General features: G+C 44.5%; 1 protein-coding gene across 1 annotated transcript in view; it reads right to left on the bottom strand.

Moving 5' to 3' along the window:
* LOC138579547 (microtubule-associated protein futsch-like) overlaps nt 1-24,881 on the bottom strand; it is a 1,023,262-nt gene that overhangs the window by 936,095 nt on the left and 62,286 nt on the right. The window contains exon 2 of the mRNA XM_069650064.1: nt 20,317-20,463. Coding sequence (XP_069506165.1) covers nt 20,317-20,463 — 147 coding nt within the window. The remainder of the gene's footprint in view (nt 1-20,316; nt 20,464-24,881) is intronic.

Here is a 24,881-nt window from a genome sequence, read left to right as displayed (position 1 = left end):
TTAACAGAATTATGTTCTGTGGGGCCCGGGACATATTTATTTATTTTTACAAATATTGTTCTTAATCCTATTTTTTGTCATTTTCCTTCATTTTATTTAGCTGTTTGATTTGATGTTTTAGTTGTACTCGGTGTTGAAATAACTGTTTAAAAATGTGATGAAATGTTGAAAGGTTGATTGTTTGTTACTCAACCAAATCACTAAAAATAAAAATAAATGCCTTGAAGACTGGCCTAAATATGCAAAACTGCTCACCTGGGTAGAAGATGAGGGATGACCAATGCCCATAATTCCACTAAAATATGCTACCCTGTGCTTAAGAAATAATGGCACAATGAAACCTGGAATTAAAACAGGTTGCGGATGCATTTTTGGCATTCCAGGCATGAAGGTACGCTGTATTAATGGACCACTATAGGGCTTATGGTTCAGAGGCCTACATCAACTTCCCCCAAATTGGGGAGGGCTGTGGGCTGTGCTCCATAGTCATAATAAGTGCCCCAGAGTGGAGTGTAGGTTGATTTCCCCCTGACAAGTAGAAATGTCAGAAATGAAAGGTTCCTTACTCTTAAACGCATCAAAAGAGAAAGCTATTTTGGAGGCCTGTGGTGACATACAGGATGAACATAAAGAGTCTGTCAGAGCAGCAATGCTGTTTACCTCCTATCTTGTCCCTTGCTTGCAAACAGCAGTGAATGTCAAAGGGTTACAGATAACCAGATGGGAGCTTCTGCAAACAATGAATGCAACTATAAAAGGGTGCAATGCAATCAGGGAGGAATTGAGAGCAGTAACGCTCATGACCCTTCATAAATATATTTGTCCTAGATTTGATAAAGGCCATGGAGGAAAGCATTTGCCATACAATTGGGCAATCATGCTGTACGAACGTACCAGCAAACAATGAGGAGAATGTGACCCTTACAGAGACTACAACAGCCCTGCAGAACCTGCACTCCAAGATGGTGACAGAGGTGTAGGACATTGAAGATGATGGTTGGCTTCATTATTTGTTTTCATGAGTACCCACCTTGTTGGCAAATACATTCAAAATGTTGTTGGCCATATTAGTACTGTTTATTTCAGCTATCTGTGTTCTTAAAAAAAGCATTACACCAATGTAAAAATGCAGGCAAAAGGGCACTGGTAATAATAAGCATAGACACCCAGATACATGGGTATACACAAACAGATTAACCATCCAGAATGTACCCCATATACCGTTTAATTGGACCTCCGGGACAGTATCTGAATGTGCAGTTGAACATTGGGCGGATTGTGAAGCTGATGGGGATTGCTGCATCAATATGCATCAATATGCAGGTGATCATTGGCTGACCCAGAAGGGGAAGGTAATGAAGCTAATGAATACACAGATAATAACCACTGCCCCTACGTATGAAAAAAATGATTTCAAACCCTGCTCCTTGTCAGTACAGTCCAGGTGAGAAACAATACCAGCTGACAAGGCGCTACCGCTCCAAGAGTTTAGGGGAGGAAGAAAAAACCAACTAAGACCATGAAGTTGTCATTATGAATAGTATAGATGGTGTGGGTGACAGGCGGGGTCATGGGTATTTGTTACCATATAAATATATAGAGATAGAGATTGACTAGATGATTATACATGTGCACACAAAGTACAAGGAGCAGATACACGTACAAATAGACATGAAGAGCACATAGACATGAAGAATATTCGCACATAGACATGAGGAACATCTGCACGCAGACATGAAGGATATATGCACGTAGACACGAAGAACATACACACATGTATATGCAGCCCCTAAAAGCATTGTCACGTATGAGATGCTAGGCACAACATGTTGAAGAATGAACCAAAGTGCAGCCATTTTCCTAAATGAAGAAGCTGCAGCAAGTTTCCAAAGTACCAAGGCCTCAGAACTCAAAGTGCTGAATTTAAAAAACATGTTTATTAATGAAACTCATGCAAAGACCAAGCAGTTGCTTACGATCAGCACCAAGATCAGAAACTAGGAAGTGAATAGTCGATGAACGAAATGCAGGCACAAGATAACAGTTGCCAGGACGAGCTGCGGTGGACTCCCCAGTTAATCAATTTTAAGAAGAGTATAAACAAACCATTGGTGTCTAGATGCATGAGAGCAGAAAGCCAGAACACCTAATATAGCTTTATAGACCTACAGCGAGGGCCATACTGGCGTTATGGGCTCTGAAGACCGGGTTAATGGTCCAAGCATAGCGGGGGTCTTTCACAAGGTATGAGGGACCATGACGCCCGGTAAGGCCTAAGCTGCAGGTTTTATAAACCTATTAGAACACCCTCAGTATTTTATTCAATTAGAAAAAAGATACATGATTAATAAATGATGCAGGAATCATTTTTTATTGGGAATAGGTTTAGAGGATGTAAAGGGTAGTATTGTCAAGAATAACATCTATTTTAGATTTAAGTGTGTCGTGTCACAGAAATTAATAAACTGCCGGTGTGTGTCGTATTTTTTTCTTCTTTTCAAGCATGCAAATGTAGGGCCAAAGTAATTACAAATTAGTTTAAATGAACCATAAATACCACTCTTCAAGAATATTTATCAGGTAGTATTGGTTTGAATCAAAACTGTGTGATACTTGCTTGTGCTTCTTTTTATTGAGGCATTGTAGTCCAACAGAACACTTTCATTTGTTTCCACGAGGGGGTGTGTCCACGTTATGGCAAGCAGACAAACAATTGCCAAAGGTGGCCCGGACAAGTTTGGCATGGTGAGCATGCTGAGCATTTGGTAGCATTGCGGTATATATAGAAATAAATGTGTTGCCGGTGCAGAATGGAATACAGGAAAATTGGAATGGCAGCGACTGAAAAGAAAGCATATTTACTGATGACTTTTGTGAGGGGGCTGGGCTACACCAGGCATGCTTGCACAGCAACGCAGATCATTAACGGTTTCAATCCCGGAATGGGACGTGGGCGAATCAAAAGGAAAACTTCATTTTACTTCCAGGCAGCAAGTGTGTTTACCGGGTTATAATGGGCAGCGGTGACAGCAAAAGTAAGCGCATTCAATTACTTTCTGGGCTATATTCAATCTGCAGGCAATACCAGTTTGCATAGCCCACTGATTGACCAATCAGGTTTCTGGAAACAACACTTGGGTGTTCTAAAAGAAAGTAATTGGCTACTGCCATGAGTGGCTACAAAGAACACAAGATGCACTTTAGAATGAGCTAAACTCTTAATAAATAGAAGGCAATCTACTCTCAAACATGGTACTCTAACACCTGACCCAGATACGGAAAACAGTAGCTATCATTATGAGCCGAACACAGATAGGACACGTGCAGAACTCCCTACGTATCCACACAGACACACAAGAGTACCCAAGGTTACGTTCAATAATGAATAGGAGTATTCTTTAATTGGAAACATGGCAGGCTACAAGGTTCTCTTCAACCATTATGTCTAGCTCATATCTGGATGTCTCGTCAAAGTTTCCCAAGGTTGGTAGGTTGGATACTAACCAAGGAAAGGATCCCTTGCCACACCACATATCCCACATAGTGTTGACCAATTAGTGTCCTTACAATGATGAAATAGAAATAATGGTTGTAGTAGTATGGGCCCTGGTGGAGCCATCAGAGAGGTATCCACCAATTGAGCAATTAACCTCTATGAATAATATACATAGTTTGAGCTATTAACCAACGCCATTTCCCTGTAGGTTTTGTAAAATGTAAAGTGTAATGTGATGTAATTCCTGGCCAGTTCTGTAACATATTTTGATGAGAGCTATGAGAGGAAATGCTTGTATGCTGACCTGGCTTGGATCCATTGTTTGAATAAAGCCGGGTTTCGATGTGCACATGAGTTTTATATTGTTGACTGTTTTTCCTGAATGATTGTGTGATCCTCGGCACCCCATTAACAAGGGTAAAACATCTTTCGAGTTTGAAATCTCATTATGCTTAATACTGTGTTACTAGATGACTGTGTGAAGTCCATTATGAGTGAGGACCCATTCCTTGCTGTACATAGGTACAACATAACAGACACATACCATGACACACATTTCAGCTCTGGACGCTTAAGACATATTAGTGCATGGTAGTGCTTATGAATCTGTCTGCAGTGGGCACACTTCCACAGGGTCCATTAACCTTTCGGGCAACATTAGTGGCAGATGGCTTTTTGACATGCACAGCACAAAAATGTAACACCACTATAGGGCCATTATCCAAGCAGGACACTGATCTATAAAGGATCCGTCCCGACCCTCTGAAGTAAAAGACATGCAAACCTCCTAATTTACAATTGTTTTGAACACAAACAGAAGTGATTTCACAGGAGAGGGTGGTGATTGTAGCATCATTAATCGTTGATATTGAGTGGCAAAATGGAAGTTTAACATTACAAGAAGTTGCCATTCGTACGCCAAGAGACAAATAACTTTGTAATCTGAAATACATGAATGGTCTCTATTATAACATATATAGCGCAACTGCATAATAAATTAACTATGAGTGAGGTTTTTTGTAACAATAGCATATAATAACATACTTTCTATAATAGCATAAGCTATTATGCATATCACTTATAGGGTCTCCAAATAAGCCACAGTAAAAGCTGGTTAAGTGGCACAGTGAGTAGAGCACTGACGCAGGTTCGAATCCCGGCAAGGCCAAACTCAACATTTAATCCTTCCGAAGTCGATAAATGAGCAGTAGAGCGCTCGCTTTGACATCCGTGCAGAGCCTGCAGATGCAGGTTCAAATCCCGGCAAGGCCAAACTCAACCTTTCATCCTTCCGAAGTCGATAAATGAGCACCACACACCGTGGGTAATAATAAGCAGGGCTCAGATACCTGAGGGTTTGTATTGATATATAAATGCGACATTATTATTTAAATGAATTAGGATGTGGGTGTTGGGAAGGAGACAGATCCGTCCCACCCCCCCCCCATAGCCGCTTTAAAGTGAGGTGAGATACATTCGAGGCACTGTGACAGGCCAGGGTGGAGGGGAGACAGTGAGAGGGACGTCTTCCCATCTAACAGGACTCCAATTTTATATAGCCAAATATAGCCTAACTACATAATATAGCCCAAGGCACGAGCGGCATCACTAATTTTGTGTAATTATTAGTAATAATAGGTAGAATGGAAGGCCTGTGCCATTGTATGCACTAGGGCCAACTTCGCGGGACCACAGAAATCCCCAGGCATGCCCGAGCTCCCATGAGGACAGCTCACAGCCCCTATAGCCACAACATCTATTCATTGTTCTAACAGTGTTGCAAAGTTGTGTTTTTTACCTAAGAGGAATGTGTCCTACAAGGCCGCGATCAGAGACCGGTGCATGTTGTGCATGCTATCTCACACTGGCCAAAGCATGACCCGACTGATTTCTGGGTGACCACCAGTTATAGCCCATGTAACTGATTAAACATTAAGATCCTAGAATTCCATGGCAGAGGGGCCCTTTGACCACCAACCCCAAAGTAACAAGTCCTGAAATATTCCAAGAGGACGGACAGGGCATATCACTGAAGCAACAATCGTGTGATTTGTATTGCAAGATGCTGGGAGGGATACATTAAAAACGATGGTGGAGTCTTTGGAGCCGGATGGAGTGGAGGGGAGTGAGTGAAATGTGTGTGTGAATGTCAGAGTGCCCCAGAATCTCCCTTGTGTCCGTCGTAAGGCCTGCCAAGTGTACAGTATGAGTGATAACATATTCATATGGTAAAAGTATGATTAATTTGTTTTCTGACCTTCGACATGAGGAGAAGATGAGCCCTGCAGCACCCTCGTAATGGAAGACGGACGGACTGGGCTGGGACCAATAGACCGGCACCCCTTATAGGTAAAAGTGGAATATGTATAGGGTCCATCCAATCAGCCACACAGGTCTTTACTCTATGCTGTTGCATCATTATGATGCTGTGTATCTTTAACCACTTAACTGCCAGGGGTATTTCCTCCCAGTGCCAAGGCCTTTTTGGTGATTTTGGTATGTCGCCATTCAATCCTTGTAACTTTTTTGTCACATGAGATATCTTGGCCAAATTTGGCCTCTTTTTTTCCAACATGGGGGGTGAGAGAAAATAACCAAAAAGGGAGAAAATATTGGGGGTTTTCTAAAAATGCCATTAACATGTTGTATAAAGAAGCCTGTGGTTTTTTACATATAAGAGCTAGGAACAAAGGGTTTGCTGTGCTGAATTTGCCATTTTCCAGGCTTTGGGGAACAGGTTGAGTGGAAACCAAGAAAACATTTTTTGATATGCTAATCAGCCGTTTTGTGAGAGGTAGGTGATTTTGGCCTTTTTTGTCCAATATGACATGCATGGACGGAATGGAAGAAAAGGGTGGGAAAGCTGAATGGGAAGCCAGAAAGGCATACATTTCTGAAAAGTAGAGAAAATTCCAAGTTTAAGAAGGGGTGATTTGCACAGGTCAGGCAACAACTATGTGGGGAAAGATTCCATAGTTTGGGGGAAAATCGGGAAAAGGACAGGAAAAAAACACAATTTCCGCACATTTCACCCAAACACACTGCCAACAACACATGGCCTACCTTCCCGCATTCCCACTGGTGTCCCAACGAAAATGGTGCCTCACATGTATACCTAAAGGGAAAAGCCTAAAACACTGGTACCGCCAAGTCTTTCCACAGAGCAGATTTTCAGGAATTTTGCTCATGCAGACAACCTACAGATTTGGGCTTATGGTGTCCAAGCCACCAAGGAAAACAGGGACCCCCATGCATTTCCAAAAAGAGGACACCCGTAGGAATCCACAGAGGTCTGACTTTCGCGAATCAGCACAGATATTATTACCCACAAAAAAACTCAATTTTCAGACATGTCCCTCCACTCACCCACCAACACATGCCGCCAACACCACATGTCCTACCATCCTGCTGTTAGGGTAAATTCTGGGGTCGGCAGAACCGTACCTAGGGTCTGCGGACCTCCAGCTCGTAGAAGGTCCTAACTCCTTCCAAGTCCCAAAGAAGTCGAGGTCCACACAAAGAGCAAAGGGTTACTGCCGTTTTATTATATCAAACGAGCAGGGATAACATACATGGAACAAAAATCGAGTCCAGGCACATCTCATCGATCTTGGGCTTTTTGTATCATTGTGATGTCACATTTAGCGTCACTTATCAAAATCCATTCCCGAATCTAGCACCACTCTGGGTTAGCTCCCAGGGTGGTAGGTCCAGTCTCGAGACACATAGGGTGCACAGTTATTGGTAGCCACTGTGTCAGGTGGTGTGCTTGGATCGTCCCTAAAAATTGTTACCTGAGAAATGTTACATTAGAACCCCTGATGATTGGCTGGAGATTCCGGCAGCCAGCCCCTATCCCCCGGTGTCCTTATTGGTCAGGCTGCGGGCCCCCAAGCCTGGGACCACCGTCGTTCCCAGCCCACAAGACACCTGCATTTGTACAATGTGTATCAACAAGGTGTGACTATGTGACAGTGTGTAACAATGGGGGTCTTACTAATGCCATAAGAGAGGTCCAGTCCCAGCGCATGTTGTGGATGGATTGTTGCGATTTTATTGCACTCTCAGTCCCAGCCGTAAGACGGCTGCAGCTTTCCAGCTTCCAGGTCTTGGCATCATGTCAGGTCAGCCGGATCACATGTGAGGAGACCGCTGGTGTGGCCGAATTACTTCGATTTGATTTGTATTTTAGTTTGGGGTATTCTCTCCTGTAGCTGGGCTCATCGTGGCATAGTGAGTGACGAATCATCATGGCCTTGGCGGTGGCAGTCCCAGCCAGGGCTATTCTGGCTATTCTGGAATAGCTATTCTATAGCTATTCTGGCTATTCTGGCTGATCAGCTGCTTGCAGCTTTGGGATCTCTGCAAGACAATTCTAGTGTGCTGGATTTGTCTACTTCAGCTCTGGTTATACTTTCAACATAATTGTCCATAGGTTAAAGGCATGTCATGGTGGTCAGGTCCCTTGAGTACTCCAGTCCATCCATAGGGTTAATAGCGGGTAGAATATGCAAGTATATATACAAGCTCTCCTGGCGTCTTGCTTTTCTGCAGTGCGGTAGTGAGCCTATGTGGCAAAATAACAAACATGCAGACAGTAGGTGTGTATCACCATCGTCTAGCTCATAGAACTATACAGGGATGTTCTTCATGTGGGTTGGCGTGTGAATGTCCCGGTTGTACAGGCTGCATGTGTGCTTCCTGTCTAACGCAGCTATGTCGTCATGGAGTCTCCAACAACCTGCAGTCAATCAATTTGATCCATATAATCATCTCCAGCTCGGTCAGAGCTCGTGCCATCGCAGGGTTGTATGGTCGAATGGCTGGATTCCGTTCGTGATGTGTGCTTATACTGGGAGCGGTGGGACCGGGTGCAATCTCGTATAGTCGATGATTATTTTGTCGGGGGTGCTACTTCCGGTTGGGGGTCCCATCAAGAGGGAAGGGACTCTCGGAATTTCCCTCTTTACTGCATTGCCACAGGTGTCCCAACGAAAACGGTACCTCACATGTGTGCCTGCACCGACCTGGGCGCAAAGGGAAAAGGCTAACCCACTGGTAACCCAGAGTCTTTCAGTAGAGCAGATTTTGCTCATGTGGACAAGATACAGATTTAGGACTATGGTATGGAAGCCAACAAGGGAAAACAGGGAACGGCATGCATTTCTGAAAAGAAGACACCCAAGGTCTGACTTGCGCGAATCGGCCCACAATGTATTACCCACAATCCCTGGCAACATCTGAAATTTGTTGAAAAAAAACACAATTTTCAGATATTTCACCTGGCCCCCCACCAAAACACACCACTAACACCACATGTCCTACCTTCCCACATTCCCACAGGTGTCCTGACCAAAACAGCACCTCACATTTGTGGGTGCACCTACCTGGGCGCAAAGGGAAAAGGCTCAATTGTTATTTGTTATTGTTTTGCCCCTTCCCTAGGGGCAGATGGGCACATGGGTGTGCCCATCTACCCCCAGGGTGGGGCAAAATGTACTGCCCCAGGCATGGGGAGGCTGTACCTGTATTTCTGGTGGCCTCTCCCCACCCAAAAAAATCTGCCCCCAGGCACTGCTACATGAGTTGCCCCATCCACTTAGGACGGGGGGAGAGGGCAACCCCCCTTTGAAATATGGCTATATCTATCTCAAACTAGCAAAATCAATATTTTACAGCAGACACAGGGTATATAATATTATATACAAAGGTATATAATAAAATGCACTTATCTTCTAGTCGATGGACTTGAGGCTAATATCTGGTCAAGCTCCTGCCCAGAAGGCCCAGGAATGCCATAGCTTCCCTGACAGGCTGAGCAACAAAGATAGTGGTATCCACCCACGCCTGGACCATCACCCAGCAAACCCATCTAGACATAGTGGGTGATGATACTGGGTGGCTGAAATCAAGTAAGAGCTCCTCAGGTCCTCAGTACAAGCCTCATCACACATGACACAAGAGAATACAAATAACTTGGGCACGTCATGAAAGAAAGTATACTCTACAAACCAGAGGCATTTGCGAGATTAGAAATCGAACCACTTTCAGACCCAAAGCCCTTCACATCTGAAATCTTCCAGATCAATATTAAAGAACAGGGGGTAACCAGCTCAGACTAAAAGTACTTATACCGTCAACATCTCACTGTCCAGCCAATCCAACACATTGACTAATCCAAACTGACATCCCAAAGAGTCGAGCAATACGCCGTGGTGAGTGTGTTGCAGTTTTGGTATACGGCACCCGCTGTTACCTTTTTCCTTTTTTTATACAAAATATTTGTTTTTCCTTGTAGGAGGTGCACTGATATTTTTTCCTTGGAGGACTGTTTTTTCTCTGGTTTGTTGTCTGGAGGTTTGCCTTGCAATAGCTTTACTGGTATCTGGAAGCCCTTACTGCAAGGAATTCATAAAGCCAACTACGGCCAATACAGTTGAAGTTGTATATCCTGCCAAGCAACTATACCAAAAAGCTTTACAGATTTTGAAAGTTTAAAAAAAATACCATTTGTTTCCCTGGCACTGCTTTACATGAAATTGCTAGGTGTTTCAGAGTCTCATGTTGACCCTTTTCCTTACAAAATCTACAATCAGCGATCTCTGGCTGCATCAAACCATATCTTGCCAGGACTTCCTTGGTCAAAATTAGATTCCATCAAAATCTTAAAAAGCAGTGCTGGATCGTCCTGTCCGGATAAATGGCAAGGTATGGTGCTAGCACTCCCACTCGCTTATGTTCTAGGTTCAAGGGCTTCTGATTCCTATGCATTTCTTCTGTTGTTGCTATCCAGTCAGATTCAGATATGATCTGTTTTACTTTTCCGGGATTTGCCTCCAGGCCTAGATTTGATAGGCCAATTATTCTGAGCAGGATTCATGCAAAACACAGAGAACTCAGATACAAATCGGTCACTGTTGCCATAGAAAATAGTCTTTGGATCATAAAACAAGGATTCTTTTGTTGGTATTAAGATCTTATAATGAAAAGATAATTTCCAATGAGCTGTACAGGTTAAAGAATAAATACTTAGTTTATATCTAATCGCTACCAATGGTGTAGAACTTCGGACCCTGAGGACTCTCCTGAAAAATAACTAGGCTAACAATTCTAAATTCCATAATGGCTAAACCTCAATGCCATATAAAATGTTTGGGACTATCTTCCCCTCATAAAACGTCAGGATGTGAACTGGGGAGAATTTGCTGAATCTTGCATCAGCTGGTTTGAAAGGGCATCTTTCCTTGAAACGTCGTTGGTTTTGTACAATGCATTCCTGTAGTCTTAACAGAATTTAGTTTAAGAGAGTGGGTCAATGCAAACGTAAAAACATGAATTAAATGCTGCAAACCAATCTCTGTACAGTCAAATATCAGGAAGTCATCAGTGTATGCAATACATGTTGGTCTCAATTTATGAATGTTGGGCGTGGCAAATGCAGCTGGTTCCAGGTAATCTATGTCAAAATATAGAGATTAAACAGGCTGGGGGCCAAAACGCATCACTGCCTGACACCTCTAAAAGTTGGAAATTTGCGCGAGAGGGTCCCAGTTTGATTTAGCCTGGACGTGGACTCTTCATGCAACCCAATAATTTGGTGCAGAAGTCCATGCAGTAGTCCCCTTTTGCCCAAATTATTCCATAATAGACCACGATCGACTGCATCAAACGCAGCCAAATGGTTGATTTTGGGTAGAAAACTAGAATCATATTTTGTATGCCATGGCTGATTTTGAACACATTTTAAAATGAATCCTTTCAGAGATGGTCAGCATAGAGGCCCATACAGCTGGGTCCCTTTCAATAGAAAATTCAGTAGTTTGTTAGGAGCCAATACCCGAGAGGTACCATTCACCTGGATTGTTTCCCTTATGACATCACAGCCCACAGCCAATTTCCAACCTTTCTCCATGCAACCTTTCCCTCCCGCTACTTCAGGTCTGGCAAATAAATCTTTAAAATGGCCTACCCAGTCATGCTCGGATACTGAATTCATCTATTGGACTGGCTGCGCGATATCAAGGTCATTAATGAGTCTCCAGAATGCCTGCACATTTTTATTATGCAAGACCAACAGCAGGCATTCAGCGACATTCAGCGTGCCTCCTAATGGCCCGATTACCCCACAACCAGTTCTTGTACACCAACTTCACCTTTTTTTGATTTAATGTCAGCATTTCAAGTGGTGAAGCCCCTCTAATTTAATCTGAGCTCTTTTTTCTTAAAGGCCAATTCTGCATCAAACGCATGCAAATGCTTCTTTACTATACCACCACTTTGAGATTTAACACCAGCCAAACTGTGATCTATTACATGCTGGAGAAACCCATCATAAGTGTGTTCACCTGATGTACTATTTCCAGCCACATTTACACATAAACCACAAGGAGCACACTGAAGCACAGAATGGTTCAGTGGTCCTACATCAAACTCAAAAAGACATTTACCTACAAAGATAAAATCTATTATGGTAAAAGAGGAACCTATTGCACTATGTGTAATTACTTCTGTTTTTGTAAATCTTCGGTATGCGTGTTACCATTGACATGATTCCATGATGGGTGTTGGAAGGAATCTCTGCAGGCAATGTGCTCAGTACTTGGAGAAGCCCTTCTCCAAGCTAAGGAAGGCTTGGTCCCAACGTATATGTTCCCTGTTCGCCCATAGAAACAGTGGTCGACCAGCCAAGGCACACTTTTGAGAGGAGTAATGTGGGATGACAGAAAAACAATGCAGGATAAATGCAGGGTGCTGTAGGCAGAAGAGACTCAGAATGTTAGCGAGAGAATGAGACTCAGGGGTGGGAGGTTCTGGGTTGAATCCATTATTGTGAATGCATAGAGAGCATGCCAGAAAAAAAGAAGGTCTTGAATTTGGCATTGTATAACATTGTGCACCACTACACCACAGTTATGGGCTGAGTTGCACTGAAGAACATGAGACTAACACACACTACATTACACTAATATTCTCTAATCTCTAATATATCCCCTACTAATATTCAGAGTAAGTCAGTTCATGACTTTTATACAAACTTGTTGTAGATTGATAAACTGTATGTGCAAGGCATTCGGGCTGTGCAAGGTTAGCTTGGAAAAGCAATCCATAAAACATGCAGACTTAAGGCTCTGTTGTGTTTGAATGAAGACGTGACAAGTCAGAAATGTGGAATGTGAAATCCATTTTGCTCAAAACTAGTTTATTATTTAAAATACTTTCAGATCAGGAAACTGCACAGAGATGTAGCTATTTGCATCTGTTGCTACAGCCTGGATCACGGTCAACAGTGGCATGCAGAACACGTGTTTTCTTGCAACTTTCCAAAGCGAGGCAGATTTAATTGAACACATGATATCCTTATCAGAGGCAGGGTTTTATTACATTTTCCTTATGGGAACATACACCACAAGGCAGATCTCCAGGGTTGGTCTAAAGGGTGGTGCAGTGATGTAAAAGCGGGTTGTTCTTCATGGGCTGTCATGTGAAGCATGAGGCACTTGCTGGTGGTGTGCAGGCTTTCTCTCGGAAGAGTGTGGCTGTTCGAAGCATGAAGGGGAAAAAGGCAGATAAAGGAAGACCCTGCGCAAGTGCAGTCCAGACGGCTGCTGTGGGGGTGTTTTGCAAAAGCCGATCTGAGGGGGAATCCCAAACTTGCTGTGCTGGTGCACACGCTGTACCAGGCATCCTCTAGGGGAGCACACAAAGTATAATTGTGGTGAGTGTGTAGTTTTAAAACAACAAATGTGGATATCAATTTTGCATGAGTTTCTACATATCAGGCCTCCCAAAGTCTGTTTGTTCCCCATTCTACTGAATTGAAGTGCATTTCCCAATACGAAATCAGTTGCCAAAAAATAATAATTGCAAAGGCTAGAAGTTACTGCTCTCAGTGCCACGTTTCTCAAGGTTGTTGCCTAGTGTTCTCTGCCAAGTTAGAGGTGAGAAAGAGAATTGCAGTAATTCTTTGAACTTCTGGAGGGTTCATCCCATGGGGCGGGAGAGAGCAAAATCTGTGGTAAATATTGCTGCTGGAATTCTAAATGCATTGCACCACTTTCAACAATTGTGAAATCCGCATGGGAACAAAGGCACATATCTCTTCTGAGCATTACATGTACTGTGTTGTTTTATTCCTGAATCTCAATTACTTATAAAGTGCTTGCAAATTAAACAAATCAGCTCTGGTACTTATTTATATGCCCTGGTCGCTTGTGATATCACACAGAGGTGAAGCAAGTGGTAATTGCATTTTACCGCAGGCAGTATTTCACTGTATAACATGTGTTTAGTGCAAAGCAGAGATGGTCACAGTAAATTGTGTTCTCCTAAGAGGCTCCGAATTAATGTTTATATTTGGTTTAGATGGTAAATGTGTTCTGAGATATCGTTAAATGGGCATAACGTGGTATTGTAAAAAAAAATACTGCAAGGGCATGAAGTTATGTTCTAGAGTGTACTAAGTCCAGTCTTGGCTTACCGTTAGTGAACCCGGCATAAAACCAATCACCAGGCAGTTCCCTATATTCTAGACACACCACTATACTACAGAAATGCCACCAAGAATACCGCCAAACCTTACCGCCAAGAAATATCTCTAACAGATGTATGTTGCCTTGGTTGGAAAGTAAGCGGTACAATAATTACTGGACATGGTCTTGCATACTATAGCATAACCATATCGTGTGCTCATTCTCTGAGATAAGGCTGAGAGGAAAGTGGTAGCTATTATGCTGTGTGCACTCTGACGTGTGTTGCCATGTCTCAGGTTGTAGCTGAATGTATCGGATTACCTCAAGGTCAAACTCTATGCTTATGCAATCTGGTAATCTGAAAGTCTGATAGAATAGAAAAATAGGATCAGTACTGAAGTTCAAAAGAGGCCTCTGAGCGTATTTGTGATACAGGAAGCATTGAGAAAATCGGACTCCTTAGATTGTTCCGAGCGTCACAGTGCAAGGAAGAGAAAACTGCCTCATCAGATTGTGCGCTACGCTTTGGTTTCTGTTAGACAGATAATTAAAGATGCAAAGGGATGACTGTGAGGTCATTAGCAAGCTGCAATGCGATTTGGATGCAGAAATAAGAGGGATCACAACAGATGGAAAAACATGCAGAGTTAGACACGCAATTGCAGGCCAAATCTAGCGAGTTTAGTGCCCGGCTGGCTCAGAAAGACAAACAATTTGCTGAAAGTGAGCAAGAATTAATCCATTTAAAAACAGTATTAAACGATGTAAAACAGGTCAAAGATGTTGCAAATTCAGAAATTCAGACCCTTGTCTGTGAAAAGGATAAGGAATTCCATGCCATGGAACAAGAACTATTACAATTACTGGATGAGAATGAAGACAAGACTAAAGCAGTTGACCGTTGTCAGGCACAGATTAAAGAGTTGAAAGAGATAATCACTAAAATCAGGGATGAGAATTCAAATTTTTTGCCACAAACTGCAACAGCTCAATGCGCGGTGCATAGAATTGAAACAGCAAATCTTTTGATTTTAAGGGCCTCATTCCGAGATTGGTGGTAGTCATGGCGCTATTTGTGCCATGACTACCTCCAATAACGGGTCCGGCACTGTGTTGTTCAATGGGGACTTACTGGTGTAGTCCGACCCTGGCGGGACCGGTAAGTCCCCATTGAACAAACCATTCCCCATTCCCATTTGATCCCCCATAGGGCTCAATGGGAATGGGGAGGGTGCTAATAACGGGCTTGTGACTTGCAAGCCCGTTATTAGTGCCCTGGTCCCCGCCAAGGGACCTTGGAATAGGGCGGTAAGGGATTACCGGCACTGGTCTCCTTACCAGTGCCCGGTATCCCTTAAAGCCCACCTTGTAATGAGGCCCTAAGTCTCAAAGGTGTAGACCTCTAGACACGTATTGCTCATTACAAAATAAGGATAACAAGGTTTTATATAAGATAAGTGTGAGCAAGGAACATTGCTGCCTGAGAGCACTCTGCTAAAATTATACGGGCAAAAAAGTCCAAATGCATCATCAGTGATGATATCATATACAGTCGAAATTCACACAGCTGGCTGGTGCAGACATATTGCAAGGCCTGCTCTATATTGGATGCCAAGCACTGATTGGCTGCTTCTACCCAGTCGATCTTGGTGCAGGTGGGTCAGATGGGCTCCTCCTCACGGTGAAGGTCACAATGAACATTAGAAACACGCTATCTAATCTAAGCTAAAAAACAGGAACTAGTTTGTCATTCATCATGGCAGGCACCTGGACATCATATGAAAGGGGTGCCCGAGAGAAAGGAAAATACAATACAGTTATATTGACCCCCACATTCAGGGCTTTGTTAATACCGCAGTTCCCACACCCAACGTCTCCCCTGGGGGATTGATCCCTGATTGATTCCTCCCTGGCACCTCACATTACAGGAAACATTTGTTTCTATTGGGAAGATATAGAGTCATTCAAGTCCTTAGATCTGTGGTGGGCACCTTGGAGAGGTTAGGGTCTGGGGTGGGGTCAGTGGAGGGCTGCTGGCTCCGGCCTGGCACAGTGGCAGCTTAGTGGAGATGGATGGGTGCACCGCAGGGCCTGGTACTGTCTCACGCTCTGTGCCCTGCACATTCCTGAATGTGATACTAGATATTTGCAACAATGGAGGGAGAGACGGATAATGGACTTCCATGGGGACAGGGCTCGTCCAGAGCATGCCTGGTGTGCTGATGGCTTAGCACCTCTGTGTGAACTCAGAATGCGAGCGCTGCAGCCCTCAGTGTGTCTGTTCTGGCCTAGTAAGAAAGGGTGTCTGGGCCTAATACAAAATGGAGTCGCTGGGCAGGAGCACCTATTTCTATGCATTATCTGGCCTCTATATGCACCCTGAAGGTGGGGGCTGCTCCCCCTTGTCTTCGTATGGGATTCACCTACTCTGGACATGCCTAGGGGGTTGAGATATGATTATTTCCATCCCAACAGTGTCAAGAAAAGCACCATGTTCACTGAAGCCAAATTTGCTCAAAGCCCTAGCCAGGAAAATTTACCAGCAGCTGTCCAAATAGCCAGGCCTGGTTATGATCCAATGTTAGGGTCTAAATAACCTGCAACTGCTCACACACAGTCTCACCCACAAGAGAACAAGATTGAGCGACAAAATGGCACATATCAGAATGCACCATGTCCTTTAAACATTCTGAAATCTATCAAAACCTTGATTAGACAGTTCAAGAAAGTAGGAGATTGTTGCATAGATGATCATTTTGAGGCGCTCCATGGCATATTCAAACCCTACAGGTTCCTAGGGAACTATATGGGCGGTATTTCCACCTCTCTCTTGATACTGCTTCCACCAGTGTTATCCATGGTCTAAATGAACAGGAAAATATGTCATGGGCAGATGTTGAGAAAGAAATTAGACACCAATTCTCGCCCTATCAGTCTATATCAGTCTATACGTCACAATGAGAAGGCTGCTTATAACATGTCTGCACAACCAAATGAGGCCCCTCACCAGTTCTTTCAAAACTTAAAAAAAGGTCTTTTTCACCTTTTCATGGGACCTTTAACCCTAACTCAGTAGAATTTAAAACTGCATATTTCTATGGGCTCCAAACATAAATTGTCTCCCAATTAATCTGTGAATTTGACAAGGAAAAACCATTATAATGGATTATTGAACGGCAACCAAACTGTATAAGGTAATATTTAGAGGAGGGACCTAAAAAAAGAGAGACCATTTTGGAGGTAAAGTCTGTAAAGATGCCACTAGAATCAGCGGAAACTCAGGCAAAGAATGACATGACACCTAATCAAAGGGGCGTGGCTCCACTGGGAATACCACCCCAGGCTCCTATATATTAGAATGCCCTACAAAGTCACTCATCACACATGTCCACAATCCCCTCAGACTTTATGGGATGCAGCAACACCGCACATGAAGGCAAGTACACGTGTCTAATACCTTGCTGAGCCAGATGGGAATGACTGCAAACTGGATACAGACCACACTTAATTCAGCAGGCCACTATTATGATCGCCACGCAAAACACTTTAGCCTTTCTCCAGATTTAATGCACCAGGAAATCTACTATGTTTTTGTTCTAATCTCAGGATGGTGGAGTTTGCATTCCTCTTACTGATGTTTTCTGTTCCAACATGGCATACGCAGGGACGTCGTTTCACCAAAATGCAAGGGGTAGCAGAAGTGATATCACACAACGATTGACCTCTTATGACATCACAGGAAGTGATGTCATCTGAGCCAGCCAAGAGTCATTATGGGAAATGATGGCACATGACTTTCACCCCTTGACAAAACAAGGAGTGTCATCACATAGCGTTGTTCCTAAGTACACTAAGAAAAATATGGATACGATATCACTGTAATATGATATACATTTCATACAAGAATGGATCACCACATGTAGCATTAATATCCGTGCATGTAGGCCCATATTACCAAATTACTGTGACTGTAAGCAGACATCCAACACAACAATCTGGACTATTGTACATCACTGGGGCTAAACTGTAAACAGACAGAGCATCTCAGAGAAGCCTAAACCCCAAAGCGCAGACCTCGAGTGTCTTCAAGTGTCTGGCCACAGACTGGAAACAGCAACTGATCAACACAAGTCCAACCATAACACAATCAGAGGCTATACCACTTCATGGAGCCTGAGTATCCCCCAACCATTTTCACCACGGACACCCCACCATCCTCTGGAAGTTGCTAAGGGCCCTTCGTCAACAGCTTTAAATGTCTGGAACCCACTCCCTCCCTCCAACACATTTCAACTCTCTTACAACACATTGGGCCTCAGTACGAGGTTGAAGGTAGCCTTGCCGGTTTTACCGGCAAGGCTACCTCCATACCGGCATAAAAATCCAGCACCTGCGATTGGGCAATTACCGGGGTATTCCAGCCCACCAGACCCTGTAATTGCCCTTTTGTGGGTGCTAGTGCTGGTATATCCCCATTCCCATTTCAGCCCCATGGGGCTCAATGGGAATGGGGATGCTTGTAGCACCGGCAACGTCCATGAGGGTGCCGGTGATACAGGCTTGCTGTGCTCGCTGGTGCCTTTCATTCCGCCAGGGCAGACCTGGCGGAATGAAAGGCACCCGTGGCACAACTCGGAGTTTGCTGGTCCTGTAACAACGGCACCAGCAAGCATACCGGTACCGTTGTTACCGGACCGGCAACCTCGTAATGGGTCCCATAATGTCTCAAACACTCTCTCCCAACATCTGTAAGTCACTAGTACAACATCTTAAGTCTCCAGTTCGAGCCTCAATAACATTAAATAGATAGATTGGAAGAATGTGTTCAGGTCACAGTAATTGCAGTTTGTTTACATTTTATAATGTAAACAGCAGCAGCAGCTCTATGACATCGCACCTACAAAAGGCCCATTTTATTATTTTCTTTAGGCCTTTATATGTTGCTTAGTGCAAGCCTCTTGCAGCTTCTAAGCACTGGAACAGGAACTGAATCCATGTTGCACTGCACCCTCTTGTTCCCAAAGCAATCATGTTGCCCCTGAGCTAAACTTCCAAATATACATATTTTTATTTGAGGGAGCAATAGATGGTTAATTTCAAAGGCAGGGGGCAACTTCATGTAGATTAATTATCTCACCATGCCTCTCTCTACAGTGGGCCTGTGATGCAGGTGTGGCATATCTGGGTCAGGTCACACGGTGCCCAGGCAGGACTGGTGGCAGATGCCCCCGAGGCATAACCCCTCTCATCCCAGGCCCAGTGGCTCACTGGATGTGCAAACCAGACAACAACAAACACTGATGAGATTTCTGTTCATGCTGTGATGTCACTGAGTACTACAGGCTTCTCTTCCCCATTCCCAGCGAGCTAGACCTAGCCCCCATGCCCTTCCTGTTGCTATAGTACTGGGTACGAGCTGCACAGACAGCCCCGCCTCTGAACCCAACCCTTCCGGCATTCTTCACTGATGGACTGCCAACCTGTTACTGATGGCGGTTTATGGTTTTTCCTGCATTCCTTTTACTTCTACATCTAATGGGATCTAGATTCCAGGTGAAAAAGGCTGTGGCACATTTAGCTGCATTTACAGTCGCCCTTTTCAGGGGCAGCACAGATATCTGCTATTGGCACTGCATCTTTGTCAGGTGGCACAGGGGTAGCAAGGACAGGTCTATGGGTAGCAGGGGTGAGCCAGCAACCCCCAAATGACGCCGCTGGGAATACGCTGGGTGACACCCTTCATTGGCACTTAGTACTTACCTAATGGGTCATTCGATGGGTGGGCATTGCACATTTTCAATATTCAGCTTAATGCATTTCTCTACTTGGTGTTTCCAAACTGTCCATCCTAGACCTTCCCTTCCAACAGACCTTCTTAGTTTTTCGTTTAATGTTTAGAGGCTTTGTCCATCATTGGAAATGGTATCGTTTGGAGCCTGCATACTTTCTTGTATGCTGAGCAGGATGAATACATTGAATTCAGAGGGAGTCAACATGTTCTACTGTGATCCAGGGAAAGGGTGAAGTTAGCTCATCCAGGACATAACAGTAATTCCCAAAGCAGGCCACTAGCTCCTTTTAAAAATAAGGAGTCAGATCTTGCCAAGATCATCTTCATAACCCCTCTTATCGATAGCAGTCACTGTGGATTGTCAGTAGGATTCCTGCCCACCCTGGTAAACTGAAAGATGCCTCACAATAGGAGAAGGATCATCTTATCACAGCATGGCACAGAAGCCAAACCGAGCAATGTGGAGGGGCATGGTTTGCCTGGAGATTTGGCAAAGAAGAGAGATCTAACCTGTCAAATCAAAACACATTTCCTGTGCCACAGTAGAGAAAGGACATTACCGGTTTCCTGACATCTCGCGGTGGTGGTGGGTGGGGCACCAGTTTCTCCTCTGTTCGAGCATTCTTTTTTTCCTTCTTAGGTTGTCTCTTTGTTGTCACTCTGGCAATTTCTATAGATGAGGTGTTACCCTCACTATTTCCAACAACCTGTAGAATAAACATAAGGAAATGGTTAAATAGGCTGAATGGTGCAGCATCTTTTACTGGTAAATCTAAGGAAGTCATTCGCTGCTGGGCTCCGAGGTGGAAATACACACTGTGTCGGGGTAAACTATCTCAAGTGTGGTCCCAGCTTGAGTGGAAAACCAGTATTTAAAGCTGTGGAAACTCACACTCCCTGAGTGAGGCCTTATTTGTGCACTCAACCTCTTGCCCATTCTCAATCGGCGCTGTATTCCCATAGGCCTCAGAGCGCACCAATGCAACACAACAGCAAGGAAGACCACAGGCAAGGACAATCCTTTCCCATTAACCTGTATTAATAATAGTCTGTGAGAGTATGGCATTAGTAAATAAAAGGTATCAGGTGCTGATGCCCCTTCCCGTGACCCAATATGCACAACGGCAATTGCAGAAAATGACAACATGACTCAAATGCTTCTCACCACTAATGAAGGACCAAGTGAACATCTGAAAATGATTAACTCTCCATGGTTCCTACTCTGGGCATGTCTATAATATGGATGAAGGAAATAAAAGCAACAGAACACAATGAAGAGCATGAGATGGGGATTGTACGGGCAGGTAACATGTATGTCTCCATTTCCATTATGGATGCATGTTGTGACAAGGTCAGCAGCATGAGCTTGTCAGAAGTGGGCAGGAACCACTCTCTGCCTGGGTGGGAGTCAATCCTACCCCTGAGGTGGGGAGCGGCAGCAGAGAGGGGCCAGATTTCTGCCCCCCCCTTTTGCCCATATGTATAGCCATGCCTCCATCCATGCCTCTTACCAAGGATGCTCTCCATTGTGTCCCTCTCTGTTTCATATCCACCGCAGCACAAGGCAATCAGTCTGACCACACAGAGCACGATGCAGCCATAACATCACCCACATCAACAACGAATCTCAAGCCCAACCGAGCATCAAGGCAGAACAGTCAGGTGAGGGAGAGAGAGAGAACCGCAAGCTTAGGTGGTGCTCCTAACAACAGCATGGTTTCTGGTGGGAGACACAGACGGTGGCTCTTGTGCACACCCACTAATCCATCAGTGGCAACAAAGACATACCAACAACAGTGGAGAGCTGTTCCCCCACGCTACAAATAAAGGCCACAGACTCGATTGCTGTAATTACTCTGCTAGGGCCGGCCAAACTAGTAGGCGGGGCAAAGATTCCTTTCGCACATCCTCGGGCAGGTAAAGGGAATCAGATTGGCTGCAGAGGGCGACCCAATACATAAGAAGGGAGGGGTATTTATAAGTGGGAGGAAACTAAAAGTAGTGCGTTTACCTGGCGAGGTCAGCAGTGGAGGAGGAGGATGGCCAAGAGACCAGCAGTTGGAAGGAAGGAGCGATGGATGTTAGAAGAGAGTGTTGATCAGGAGTGCCAGTGGTTCTGAAGGTGTGTTTGTGTGGTGAATGAGTAGCAGATGATAGTGTACGCTGCAACTGTGTAGTGTGCGTGTTAGTGAGGGTTTGAGTGGGAGACAGGAGGATATTAGTAGTAGTTGGAGGGGAGTAGTAGTGTTTGTGTAGAGTAGTAGTGGGTAGAGGAGAGTAGTAATGGTAGGAAGAGAGTAGTTAAAGAGATTGGAGGAGAACAGTAGGGGTTGGGAGAGAGTGTAGTGGTTTGGAGGATTATAGCAGAAGGGAAAGAGTAGCAGCGTGCTAGTAGTATCTGTTATAATAGGGAGTAAGTGATATCAATTGGTAGAGAAAGGCAAAAGGCTGTGTGAATCATTGAAGGGAAAGAAGAGTGAAAGGGGAGGAAGGGCAGAGGGGATAGAGTAGATGGGAAATGTGAGATTGAGCCTGTGTGGAATATACTAATCTTACAGATTATCTACAGGAACTGTTTCTATTCCCATTAGAACACTAACCTGTGGTGAGAGAAGGGAATGCTAAAAAGTCCCAGAGGGCTTATAGCAGCTACTTCTGTCCTTGTTCCATAACACACTTGGCTGTGTGTTCAGTTTCCTTGGAATCCTTTAGTGCTTTGTTTACCGAAGGATTTTCCTTGGACTATAAAGATTCTCTTTCTCATCTCTACAGTCTAGTATGAATTAATCTCTCAATAGTTCACTTAAACTTGCCCCAAATGGGCATGTTGCTGCCAGTCCTCTTAATGCTTTAATGTACTGCTGCCCAGACTCACTGGGTTCCTGCACTCTCTTCCAAAAGTGATACCTCTCCAAACAGACACTGGGGGTCATTACGAGTTAGGTGGTAAGGGTTTACCTGCACCGCTAAGGATGCCGGTACCGGTAAACCCTTACCTCCCTATTCCGAAATCCCTTAGCGGGTCCCAGCAGGAACGGCTGGTCTGACCAGCTGTTCTTAGTGGGACCCGTTAAGGGACCTTGGAGCAAATAACGGGTCCGCAATTTGCAGGCCCGTTATTAGCGCCTTCCCCATTCCCATTGAGCCCTATGGGGGCTCGAATGGGAATGGGGAATGATATTTGGCATGGGGACTTACCGGGTCTGCATAGGTCGGAATGTCCCGGTCGGTCCCCATTCCCCCTACCCGGACCCTGGTTTGGAGGCAGCCATGGCGCTAAGAGCACCATGGCTACCTTCAAACTCGACTTTCCTTTCATGGTGTCTATGTAACATCCTTGTGCATTTCTCTTACTCATTCAACCGATGGGCCTCGACTTCAAGTGCTCACATTTTTCCAGACCACAATTTCCCAGGCAGCATATTAATAAGGATTTATTGCCTTCCACTGCATAGTTGGAACATTGAATTGCTTACAAATGATGTTCAAAACGCATCTTCCATCGCTCCCATTGCACGCTAGGATCCCATTGTACAGGCAGAAAACATTTTCATTAACTTAGTTATGAAACCCTCATGTGTCCATGAGATGCATTACTTGTTGAATTATGCGTATTGTTTAATTGCATACTTATTTCAAAAGTGTATCCCCGTTTTCGTTATTCACATCATGTGCTGCTGTTGTGCAGATTTGTTATGACTGTATCTCAGGTATTATACTTAAAAGGATACGCTGTCAAGCTGTAGGTAATCTTCAGTTACTTTATTCAGGTTCTTCGGTCCAATCAGGTCTCATCAGGTACATAGGAGATATGGAAATACAGACATAGGAACCCACAGGCTCCCACCACCCAGGCTCCCATCTTTCAACTGCCCTGGGTGGAACTATATTCACACATAAACACTCCAGTCCTTTAGCTAACATTCCACACAAGACATCACTCCATCCATACACCTCAAACAAGCAGGATAGAAGCAAAGGAAGGAAAGTCAATCACAACACTTCCTTCGGTTACCACAACAAGCACACCACACAAATGAAGTACATCTCAACACACATCGCAATCAAAACACCTCAACAACACCTTCCGTTACTGCAAAACATACACCAATCACAATCAGACAGCACAACACACAACCGGCACAACTGTGAAACCTTTGACAAAAAGAACAAACTAGATAACGAAGTAAGAGCTGACCAAACGGGCGTAACTAACTTTCCAGTAGTGGCACCCCACCAGAAATGCAACCAACTTCTGCCATCAAAACAAACACGCAACACCATCCATCCGCCACTGCCACCACCGGAGCACTAGCCTTCCACACTGAAGCGCTCACCTTCCCCTCTGGGCTACCAAACTACAAAACCAAATACAACCTGGGGAAACTAAACACCTCCTGTCCACCACTGCCACTGGCGATCTTCAGGGCTGCCACACCTGAGCACAAACGGCCACCTATACAGGCTGGCACGAGGCCCGCTACAACACCTACAAGGAAACATCTCTAACCTACTGAACCAGACCATACAACCAAGGCAATAAACTGATCAGGCACATTCCTTCACTACACCCAACACACTCACACTCACCTGACTCATCCCCAACACACACACACTCACACCAGCAACAAGATTACACACCGATCAACCAAACCACCAGTACACCGCCTCAGAGTGTTGGCCAGACACCTGAGCAGTCAAAACGACGCACTAAACTAGACCAGCTGGACACTGCCTCCAGATGTTGGGGTTGCCCAGATTTCCAGAACCATCCAAGAAGCTAATCCGGAATGATTCCGTAAGCCACTCTGAAAGTAAAACAATAACAACAACAAAAAATCCTAAGTAGAATGCAGACACACCTGCATCACCAGCAAACTCTGAAGCAGAGTCACTCGACCAGACAGTCACTGATCACCCACATCATGACTCCGCAGAGCCTCTTGACCAGTCTATGACTGATTACACGCATCATGACTCTGTAAAGCCTCTTGACCAGACTATCACTGATCACACACATCATGACTCTGCAGTGCCTCTTGACCAGACTATCACTGATCACACACTTCATGACTCGGCAGAGCCTCCTGACCAGACTATCACTGATCACACACATCATGACTCC

Source organism: Ambystoma mexicanum, chromosome 1p, assembly GCF_040938575.1.
Source record: "Ambystoma mexicanum isolate Mex_15411 chromosome 1p, UKY_AmexF1_1, whole genome shotgun sequence".
In the NCBI taxonomy this organism is placed as follows: Eukaryota; Metazoa; Chordata; class Amphibia; order Caudata; family Ambystomatidae; genus Ambystoma; species Ambystoma mexicanum.
The sequence above is the reverse complement of the archived record's forward strand: the minus strand, read 5'-3'. Positions and strand labels throughout refer to the sequence as shown.